The following is an 11,697-nucleotide window of genomic DNA, read 5'->3' on the forward strand; positions in this document are numbered from 1 at the left end:
CAGTGTGGAAAACTGCAGGATATGATCAGAGCATTGCAGCAGATGAGGCGTCACGCTAGGTGTCAGCTCAGAAACATAAGATCACAGCAAAGAAATGGGCATGTGGGCTAAAATCCTAGATATAGGATTTTTTATTAGTATAGTGAAGCAACTCTTTCCTAGCTCAGGCAGTTAAGGTAATGTCAGATGCTGCTATCAACCACTGGAGCTAACGCAGTATGGAACTGCTTCAGGTGTAACGGAGAGACTTGCTATGGGTTGAGCTACAACACAGTGGGTAAGTTACAGTTGTGACAAAGCTCAGATTTACTTGACCTGCCTGCACTGCCTTAAATGGTGAGTCACCAGGTAGGGCTGGCTGGTTAATGTTGAGTGTTAAATCCTTCTAAGGAATGTTTTGAAGACAGCCTTTGGCAAGTGAAGTGACGGCCTGGACGGTTCTGGACCAAGAGAAGAAAGTGAGTGGTTTAAATGGAAGTTACATAGTAAAGTTCAGCTAGGAATGCCTCAGTGTCTGCAGCTGGAGAGTTAGTAAGCCCAAGCTTGTTTCTGTGTCCTTTTTTCTTCTGCAGAAGCTAAAAGAAAATAGGATATTTTAGCAATAGCATTTGGTTCTTTGGTTGGGTTTGTGGTGGGTGGGTTTTTTTTGTGTTTGGTTGTTGGGTTTTTTTTGGCATATGAGACAAACCTAATACTAGTGACAAGATTGTATGTGTAAGTACAGAAAGGTTTCAAACTACTGAGCAAAGTAGTTTGCTTTGAGCAAAGTGTTCCAGTGATAAAACATCTGCAAGACAAAGCAATTTGCTTTGCACTGGAGTTTTGTCTGTTTGAGAAGGTGATCAGGAAGACTGCAAGGCTGTGTGGGCATTATCGCTTTTGAGCAATGAGTTGCACACTCACCTCTGGAATCTCTCACTCTGTTAAAGGATTATGCACTCAAGTGAGCAGCCAGCATGGGAACCAGTCTGCAGTGGCAGAAACACTCTTGGCAGAGTCTTTTTTTAAGAGAAATATGATCCAATTTCAAGTTTTCCAAGCCTTTAATTGAAACTGTGACAGAAATTCCATGGTGTAGTTAATCAAATGTTTGACTTTAGGTAAGGTGTGGGGAGGAGGGTGGAGAGGGAAAGGGCTGGCTGCCAGAGATTTGAAAGAAACCTGGAACAGAACCTTGTCCTGCCCCCCTTTGAGGCTGTTCAGAATTAGATCAGTGGGGAAAGGTTTGGTGTTCCAAGTTCTCCAGCAATGGAATGTAATTTGTCTATAAATCAGTTTCTGAAATAACTGAGGAATGCATGTGGGGAGCTACTTTGCAGTAGCAATAAATACTGTGAGGATTATCATTTGTATTTGTTCCTCAAATGCATCGATGTGTTGATAAATTATACTTTTTAAGCTCTTTCAAACTTATATGAAAGTATACCATTTTCTGGAAAAGATAGCACTTTTGGGTCTGGAAATACTTTTTAGGTGTTTTTTAGTTTCAGGGAGTTGGAGTAAGGCAGTCTTGATGAGTGACCAGCAGATGTTAATAGTCTTATTAATACTTGTGGGTGCGTTTGTCTAAAGATTAACAAAATTTGGTAATTTATGACTTCAGAAAATGGTTGTGTATATTAGGTGTGTTTCCCTTGCCAGTAACCTTAGGGCTACAGTCTGTTAGCTCTTTTCCTGCATCTCAGCAACTCCTGACACTCAATTGTTCCTTAGCTCTGACTGGGTGCAATCAGCCTTCATCCCTAAAAGGGATGTTATTTCTCATTATTCAAGATACCTGTGTGTTACATGTGAACTTTCTCTTTTTACAGTGCTGTAGGTAAAACATGCCTACTCATCAGCTACACAACCAATGCATTCCCTGGGGAATATATACCCACTGTGTAAGTACTTCTAAAATCCTAGTATTTTATTTCTGTCAACTTCTCTGTGCTTACTGCCATTCCATGCTCCTCATCGGAATTGTTTGAACTGTCTGCAGGCACCCCTCAGTTTGATCTGCAACGTTTAACTGAGTATCCAAGTGTGCGTACAGAGCCTTCAGGCTTCTGCTCCATCAGTTTTCCCTCTGCCCTCTAGGCCTAGTGTACTAGGGGCTAACATCCGCCAGCACTGTATCAGATGCTGGGCTCTTCTAAAACAGTATGTTCCTTCTGTCTGTTAATAGAGTTCGTAATAAGCAGTCCCAAGGCTGAACAGCTGGTAAAACATTCTGTGGTGGTCAGAAACAGTTGGTTTACCTGACTAAAGATTTTTCATTTTCCATTTTTTTTCCACTTTTTGTCACACAGATCAATCACAGGATGGTTTGGGTTGGGAGGGATCTTAAAGACCATCCAGTTCCAACCCCCCTGCCATTGACAGGTCCCTTCCACCAGACCAGGTTGCTCCAAGCCTCATTCAGCCTGGCCTTGGACACTTCCAGGGATGGGGCATCCACAGCTTCTCTGGGCAACCTGTCCCAGTGCTCCCCACCCTCTCTGGGAAGAACTTCTTCCTGATATCTAATCTAAACCTCCCCACTTTCAATTTAAACCCGTTACCCCTTGTCCTGTTGCTACAGGCCCCTGTAAGAATCAGGGGCTTGTCCAGGACTGTGATACTGTCAATCCTGTGCTAAGCCAGCCACAGCTCTCCAGCTCCTTGGACAAGATTGTGGGGACTCATTTATTTTAGTGATTCCCATTTTCTTGCACTTAAGGACTTGTCAGTATCAGTATTAGTGTAGTTCTCTCCTTGGGGGCTTGTTGGGGGAGGTGTTCTATACCTGAGCAGCTGCTTTGCCCTTTTTGGATGTGTCTGTTCATATGTCTGCCTTGCTCTCTCCAAGTATTGATGACTTTTTCAGATAACAGGATACATTTTGCTGATATTTACGGATTACTTTAGTTACACTTCCAAGACCCTGTTGTCTTAATTACACCTGTTTCCTTGTTTTGGGTCTTAAATTCAGGCTTTTGCATTACAGTATGGTTGTATTCCCAGTGAATTCAGTTTAGCCTTAAGAAGTCATTAAAACCTTTGCACCTACAGTAGTGTTGATGTAAAAAATTATGCCTCTACCGGTCCCTGGTTATTAACGTTTATATTTCATTGGAGAGGTTTTTGATTAGCAGGATTAATTAGGGGTTTTTTTCCCTTATGTACTGTTGTCATTAGGGATTCCTTTCTTGGTTGTTGCTCATGTAACTTCGAAGTCTTAGAAAATGAGGCAGATTAACTTGCTGAATGTCCCACTGAGACTGGAAAGTGCGTGCTGAGTGCATCACCTGCTCTCCTGTACTTACTGAAATCAACACTTCCTTGGAAGAGCAGTGAAAAATATGACTCCTTTTCAGAGGATCTCGTGCATATTTTCACTTCCATTACCCAATAACCCGGCTTAGTATTTAAAGAGCAATGTTACTGTTTCTGGGGAGCAGAAGGACGCAACAGAGATGTTTCCTTTTGTAGAGTTCCCAATTAGGACTCTGTAGGAAAAAGTCCTTGGGTGCCCTGTTTTACTGCAAGTTAACACAGCTAACTCTTTGTTTTTCAGTTTTGACAACTACTCTGCTAATGTAATGGTTGATGGAAAACCGGTCAATCTGGGTTTGTGGGATACAGCCGGTCAAGAGGACTATGACAGATTACGTCCGCTCTCCTATCCGCAAACAGTAAGAACGACAGTGTGAAGCTATAAATAATCTGTACAGCTTTGTCTAACGTAAAGGTGTTTCTTTTTGAACAAAAGGCCAGCGTTGTGTCTGGAGTTGTATTCCTTAGTAATGGACATCTGTTGCAAGCTACCTTCCTTCATCCTACCGTTGTAGTTGTAGTGTTACAGTCTTCGTGCGTGCAGTTGTACAAACCGATGCTGATGGCTTTTGTGTAGGTCCAGCCTCGGAATCGGCCAGAATGCTTGACTTGAAATAAGAAAACAAACAAAACCCTCATACCCTTTGCCAGTCCCATCAGCTAGTCCGTTGATTTTAAGGTTAGCATGCCTGCCAGAAGCAGAGTTGGGTTTTAGTTTTAGGTGGGTTGTTTGGCTGCAACTGGACACTGTCGCTGCTAAGCACTTGGTTTAGTCTCTGAAGATGTTCTGAATGGGAAAGAAGCAGTACTGAATGAAGACGATACTGGTATTGACAGAGGCTTCGTCGGGGTTTTCCAATGCACTTGAGCCCATGGCTGTTTTATTACTTAGCGTAGCTTGTGCTGTTAACACCAGTACCTGCGTGCTTCTGTCTTCCACGCTGGCAGCTGACAAAGTCCTGTCTGCATGCTGCCTCTTTCCTCCTAGAAAGAAAAGGCTGAAGTAATCTGTGCTGCTCTTTCCAGCGTGACTTAGTGACAGTCTCGATAGGGGCTGGTTTCTAGTCTCTGTTTAGAGTAGCTACTTTCATCTCGAGGAGCCGTGCTGTAAGTAAAGGTGGTAATTTCCTGGGTTTTTTGGCACTGATTACTGTTGTTAAATGTCAGGTATCTATTCAGTGCTAATAATATAAAATGCAAAACTGTTCCAGTTCTTCTGCAGGATAACTGCTCTCTTGAATAATGTGAATCTTATTAAATTAACTCTGGTGCTTTTTTATATGACTGTCTTAATTCACAATTTTCCTTAATTCACTGCTTGCTAACTCCTGGGGTTAGGCTTTCCCATCAGATACCATACCCAAGATGGATATAAACTTGCCAGTTCTAAGTAACTAATAGAAATGCCAGAAGTACCTGCCTTTCCTAGGAAGAGAGACAGTGGAAAGCTTTTTTTCTCTAATACATAGATGTCTCCAAGTATCCTGTAACTTCAGCTTTACTTAACGTTGTAAAAATATTTTCAAAAAACTTTCTCAGGGTAGAAGAAGAGATGTTGAAAGATGACTCAGTAGTGTGAGAAAGCAGAGTTGCAAGGGTTGTATTGTTCCTCCCCTGTGACAGGGCCTGTCTTCAGTCAGCTAATGTAACTGTGGCTTTCTGATGAACTGCAACAGAATTCCATGTCAATCTGAGCATACTTTTGGGAAAAATCTCTTCTGTACGAGCATGTGTGACTGCTAAGTAAAGGTCTGAAGTACTTTTAGTTACATGGATTGGTTTTTACAGCAGAAGAGGAGACAGGGTGGTAGGTCCTGAACTTCTTAGGAAGCAGTCTTCAGATCTTGGACTTGTACAGGATGTCCGGCTCCTTGTCACTTAAGGGACAAAACCACCACAAAGCTGACAAAAAGCACATGGTGTAGGAGTGGAGCTGATGAAGCCTGACTCTTTTCAGGATCTGCATTCAACGTGCCCCTCCCTTTACTGTGCTGTGTAAAACTCACCCTGGCATGTTCTCGTGGCCCCGTTTCCCTGCGTCTGCGCCTGAACTAGGCCCGGGGCAACTAAATGCAGGTACCGCTGGTGACTTGGCCAGTGTGTCTGTCAGTGGCCCAGCAGCTCACGCGGCTGTTAACTGCACAAGAAGGACTTTGCCACCACAGGGGCATTAATTTGTATCTTTTCCCTTATTCGTCTCTTTATTTTCCTTAAAATATACAGGAATTGAATACCCTTTCCTGAATATTTCTGAATATTTGGGAAAAAAGAACTTGGGACAGAAACGGAGGCTTAGGTGGTTAACTTACTTTCCTCAGGAGACCAGACTGAAAAGGACATGCAGGTGGGGGATGCTTTTCAGGAGGTGGCCTGCGGCAGTGCAGACGGCGGCAGGTTTAGGGGCAGTTCGGTGGTCAACTCTGGATGCAGGTGGCCGGTTGTGCTGCGTTACAAGGCCAGGTCTCTCAAGAAAAGCCATCTTGTGAATATTTGTGAGCACAAGTCACTGACTGAGAACCTTTTCCCTCAAATCCATTTGAGGAGTAACTTTATCTCCTACTGTTACTAGGTTGGAGCAACCAATGGTAGGAATAGATCTTCCAGTCTGACAGATCAGCCTATCGCCGTATGTAAAACTTTACACTTCAGTTCCAAGTTCTGCCATCTTGTCTTGCTTACACTAGTGATAAATTGGCCCCTATTTTTTAAACAACTACTGTTCTTGGGACTATCAAACTGCTGAGAACTGTTACCAAATTGCTTTATATGAGTTGCTAAAACAAAACCTTTTCTCACAAACAAACAACTTCTCCTCCTACTCCCTGAGGTTGTTAGTGTGCAAGGCACAGGAAGTGCTCAAATGGTTCCTGAAGGCTGCCCGGATTGTTTTGGAACCCTCTGGAGCTAGCAAAGGAGAAAGTCCGCAGGATGTGCCGGACTGCAGTCACCGCAAACCTGTGGAACTGGAACGCGGAAGTAGTGGCCATCATATCACACTGTTCGATGTTGGTTCTGTCTTCTGGGACGCTGCTGTGGAAACTTGTTGGGGTGGTGCATGAACGAGTGGGTTGCAAGTGCTGAGCAGTGCGGATGTCAGATGCTGACCTAACAGAACGCCTCAGAATGCCGCACAATCAACTAACATTCCAAAACACCTGATTCTTTAACACCTCTGGGATAAGTTCGACCGCGGAGGTAGGCTGGGGAAAGTTGGGCTTGTTTGAGAGATGCTTATGGAGTTTTGGGTCGTACAGCAAGATGGCAGTCTCCACCTGGTGAGACAGCAGAACGTCCTTTTGGGGTGCTCACAGACCACAGCCTGCTAGGCACGGGGCTGCGCAGGGTTTTCGCAGTGTGCTGTATGGCAGAGGGTAAGCGTTTCCTCCAGTGTTTTACCTGCTCGCTCTTTTGCCTTCGGCTGAAAAGCAAGCTGTGTGCGATCCCTGCAAATACCCACTTTTGTCTCTGCTGCTTCGTCATTTGGAAGGGGAAGAAGGCAGCTTTGATGTTTTTAATACCCTTCTCAATCCTCATTTGGTTATAGAGAAATCCTGAAGCCTTTTTATGTTGACATTAGTAGACCTGACAGTTCTACAAGATTCTTCTGATTCAGGCATGGAAGTAATAATTGTAGAAACTATTGTTTTACCATTTTTTAACCCCATACCGTATCCTTTGCAGTTTAAGACTACTTATAGTACATTGATAGTGTATTTGGATTTTAATAACTAGTTCCAGCAGGGAACACCTAGCACATCCTGTGCCGATGAGTTATGGGTCTTCCGAGGCTTAAATTGCTCAGTTCTGCAGAGAGCACCCAAGCCCAGTTCAGAAGCCAGTCTGACGACTTCATCGCTTCCTGCGTTTGCCAGGGATCAGCAGTCTGTGGGGCTTTTCTCTGAATGTCAGTGAGGGAGAAAAATGACATTTAGGGCAGAAAGCTCCCAGTGCAGTGGCATTAGGATGTTAGCTGCTGGCTGCTCAACAGCTGATTATAAACCTGATTACAGTCTCTGTCATCTTGGTCCCCCCTTGTGTCTGCTTGTAGCTGCCTGGGAATGGATTCCTACTGGGAAAGCTGCCTCTGACTGTCACGTACAGCTGTTGTCAACCTGGCCCTGTGCGAGTGTCACAGATGACTGATGAGTGCGATACAGATGCTGGTGGTACTGGACTTTTCTCGGTGATGAGATTTCTGATGGTTGCTCTGCTGGGCTAACCCCTCTCAACTTGTTTTGTAGGATGTCTTCTTGATCTGCTTTTCCCTGGTCAGCCCTGCTTCCTTTGAAAATGTCCGTGCTAAGGTAAGTGCAGGCTTTTAGCACACCATTTCTGAGGGTTCAACACTGTTCACTTGACAGCAGTTCCAGAAAACAGTAGGTGATGTCTTTTTTTTTTACCTTTGTTTTCAAACAGTGTGAAATGCAGTTTGGAAAGGCAGAAAGCCATTTGCTGAGCTTTGGAAGTTCAGGGCCTGTGAAACACTAAGTACGAGTCGTTCCTTGATGCAGTTCAAGGCTTTTCAGCCAACAGGGTGCTGAGATCACAAACAGGAACTGTCCTTTTCATGCAGTTCAAATTGAAAAATGCTAAAACCCCAAATGCATGTAAGAAGTAGGTTGATAGGACTGGTTTCTAAATCAGTCAGCATTCCACCCCTGCGCTGCTGCTGCTGCAGCCCGGCTGCATGGCACTGTGGAGGCCTCAGTCTCCAAGGGCCAGGGCAGGACAGGGTGGTTCTGGAAGGAGCCCATCAGAGGATACACTTGGAAAGCATCTGGAAATACCTGCCACTTCATTAAAAATGCGTGCTCTTTTTTAATGGGGTCTTGCATCCTCCTCTGTACTCTCTGACTCTTGCAAGTGTCAAGCAGGGCTGGGAGCCTTGCAGCTGTAAGGCTGGAGCTTTCCTGGAAATCTGCCCCCACACAACCGACGCTGTTCTCTTGCAGTGGTATCCTGAGGTGCGGCACCATTGCCCCAACACCCCCATCATTTTGGTGGGTACCAAACTCGATCTCCGGGATGACAAGGACACCATTGAAAAGCTGAAGGAGAAGAAGCTGACTCCCATCACCTACCCACAGGGCCTTGCCATGGCAAAAGAGATAGGTATGAAGGCAGTGGGGTGGCTGTTGACTTGGTCTGAGTTGTGTTTGTGGAAAGTGGTGTACCTTAGCTAAAACAAATGCCTGGCCCTTCTCGTGGAGTGAACTGGGAGCCGTGCTGCTGTAATCATGGCAAACTGCTTTTAACTGCCTCTGTGTTTCCACAGGTGCAGTGAAATACCTAGAATGCTCGGCACTTACGCAGCGAGGCCTCAAGACAGTGTTTGACGAAGCTATTCGAGCAGTTCTGTGCCCCCCTCCTGTAAAGAAGAGGAAGAGAAAATGTCTGCTGCTGTAGATGTTACCCTCCCCCACCCCAAACCCCATGCGCTGCTCGGAACAATGGAGCATTCACACTCAATGCCAAGTTTTTCTGTTATAAATTAGTTCTCTCCCAGAAATTCTTGAACCAACGATTTCTCAGTTTCAGTGGTTTAACGTATGAAAGGTACCTTGCATCTTCTAGAAGCAAGCTCCCGAAAAGACAAACCCGGGTAAAGCCTTATTTTTAAAACCCTATTCTTGCTCAATTAAGTGTTGCCAAACTGTCTGCTGAACTAAGTTGCGTCGTTGTGCTGCGAACACTAAGCACTAAACTTTTTTAAAGATTCTTCTTGCAAGATGACTCTAATTTGTGGTAGGAAACACAGAAACACTTTCTAGTTTTTCACAGTAAGTAACAGTACCATGCAGCCAGCGAAACACTGCGCTCCAACCTGTTATGGTTGTGTGTTTTCTCACCCCCCGTCACTGCGGGGCGTCGTAGCCTTTGGCAGTGACTGACAGCCTCGAGTCGCAGTGTAAAACGCTTTATCCTTGGTAAGGGCTTGGTTGCAGTCTAGTAATTGCTGTTGTGATTTCAAAAATAAATAACTCTTCTCACTGAAGTCCATCTGGTCCTTTTGCCAGCACTGCGTGTGATGGATAAAGGAAATGCTGGGGTGGGTGGAATGGGAGTGCCAGGCAGGGGCTGGAGTGACTGACAGCCTCGAGTCGCAGTGTAAAACGCTTTATCCTTGGTAAGGGCTTGGTTGCAGTCTAGTAATTGCTGTTGTGATTTCAAAAATAAATAACTCTTCTCACTGAAGTCCATCTGGTCCTTTTGCCAGCACTGCGTGTGATGGATAAAGGAAATGCTGGGGTGGGTGGAATGGGAGTGCCAGGCAGGGGCTGGAGGCTGTGCAGAAGCCGGGTTTACCCTGCTGGGGCAGGTGCCAGCAGGGCCTAGTGATGCAGCAGGTTGGTGATCCAGGTAAATGCCTCTGGATTTCAGGTAGGGTGTTTGGTGTAGGTACAGCTCTGAACCAGTCCTTCCCACAGCTGTTGTAGTAAACGCTTTTCTCCTAGAACCTCACTGAGCAATATAACCTGTATTTTAAACCCTTTCTGGTGATAGAAACTTGCTTTTTTCTTTTTTTGGTAGAGTAGAATGTTCAAGCATATCCTCCTTATTTTTCTGTTATTTCTGATCCAGTAAGTAGACTAAGAGTGCCTCGGAAAGCACGTAACTAACTAGGTGTAAAAATCATGTGAAGCAGCTTTACACGTTTGAGTACCTTTTGAATTTCAATGCTCCCTAACCTCCGGGATCGTCTCACAGCTCACTCTCTGCCAGACGTCCCACTGCCGTAACCCCATGCGGACCAGGGGTCTCTCATGCCGTGAGCGCGTGCCGGGTAATGCGGGCTGGGGTCTGGGGGTTTAGTAAGCTAGTGCTGATGTTCTGTGCATCCTCGGCGGGCAGGATCCGAGCGCTGAACTACACCCTTCCAACCACTACAGCAGAATTTAAAAATACAAGTGGCAAAATTGTGATGTTTTTACATGGATCTTTTGCTAATGCAATTAGCAGTATGTTTTGCATGTATGACTTAATAAACCCTTGAATCACACACGTGGTAGTGTTTGTGTTCTTGTGCCGCTGAGCAGGGTGGCGCTGCTGCTGGCAGCCCTGGGGGGGTGCCATCTCCTTGGGCGGGCGGGTGAGCTGCTGGCTCTTTCAGCCGGAGTTGAATACGGCATTGGCAGTGGTTCTTCAGCCTTGTGTTACTGTTCCAGCGACTGCTACGAGGGTATACAGCTGCTGCCAGCCAGGGGATGAACACCTCTTTCTCGCGGTTGTGTCCAAACAAAAGTTTTTACGTTGTTTCCTCTAAAACTTAACCCCCACTCCCCCGCGCCGAAGAGTGAGCTGCCCTACTCGGACAGCAGCACTGCGGGGGTAGCCAGGGCTAGGCCCTCTCGCCTTGCTGCACGGCCCCCAGCTGCCTCAACAGCTACAGCCTCGTGCTGGGCACGCCCCCGTGTCCCCGCACTGCGCAAGACCGGTTTTCAAAGTGCGTTTGATTTTGTCGCCGCGTGAGGTATCGCAGCAGGAACACCCACACGGCTGTTCTCAACCACAGCGCGGTTTACTCACCTCCAGCCATTCCTTCAAGAAGAAATGCTGCTGGGCCTTAAAGAAGTTGGAGTTGCACACTAGAGACAAGGACCTCACTTCTTTAAACTCCGTAGAGTGGTTATACAGTTTTGGCTCACGCAACTCTGGGCCGGAGCTCATGACAAAGGTGACGCCAGAGCACGAACAGTTTTTTGTTCTCAGAAAAGTATTCTCGTAGCTCAACATGTACAGGACACAGGTAGGTTCAAGAATATTGCACACGTATGCCCAAGCAGCACTTACCACCCCCTCCCCCGCCCTGGGGTACTACGATGGTCTGTAAAACCACACGTGCAACAAGTCAGAACAGCCCCAGGGCAGCCCCCGCACCTGCTGCCGGCCCCCCACAGCCTGGCTGCTTCCATGCCTGCCCTGCAGCACGGGCCCCGCAGCGTGGCCCCCACAGCACACACCTTTCCTCCAGTGCCCACCTGGCTTGGCCTGGGCCGCTCGCAGTACCCCAAGATGACGTGAAGTGCCACTGAAGCAGAACTGGATTTAAAATGGTTTTTGAGGTCTGGGAGGGCTCTGCGCTGCCAAGTTGGCCACACTGTCGCCACGCACGTGCTTACTTGTGTCAAGTAGTCCGTTGCCACCGTGGCTCTCGCACGCCAGCGGCCTCCACAGCCTGTGCCGTTCTGCAAAAGCGCAACCTGGGGCGCGAGTGCAGAACCTGCGCTTTAACCAGCTCCGTGGCGCGAGGGTCGCTGCAGAGGCAAAGGTGCCGAGACCCTTCTTTGTTTTATGGGGTGTGAGCAAAGTACTGCAGTCCACGTAGGTATGGAAGTGGAATGTGTCCCGACTACTTCAGCCCAGCCATGAAAAGCCCCACACCCCGGCTCCGAGCCGTGG

The 11,697-nt window shown here is 46.6% G+C and overlaps 1 protein-coding gene across 1 annotated transcript; it reads left to right on the forward strand.

The window, feature by feature from the left end:
* Nucleotides 1-1,811: 1,811 nt before the first annotated feature.
* On the forward strand, nucleotides 1,812-9,154 carry LOC104507563 (ras-related C3 botulinum toxin substrate 1-like; the record flags this gene model as incomplete). The annotated part of the gene is made up of 6 exons (XM_010148890.1): nucleotides 1,812-1,883; nucleotides 3,539-3,656; nucleotides 5,867-5,923; nucleotides 7,539-7,601; nucleotides 8,250-8,409; nucleotides 8,573-9,154. Coding segments are annotated over 6 exons (601 nt in total), but the record flags the coding sequence as incomplete, so codon positions are not given.
* Nucleotides 9,155-11,697: the final 2,543 nt, after the last annotated feature.

The sequence above is a fragment of the Eurypyga helias genome, unplaced genomic scaffold (genome assembly GCF_000690775.1).
Source record: "Eurypyga helias isolate BGI_N326 unplaced genomic scaffold, ASM69077v1 scaffold9893, whole genome shotgun sequence".
NCBI lineage: Eukaryota > Metazoa > Chordata > Aves > Eurypygiformes > Eurypygidae > Eurypyga > Eurypyga helias.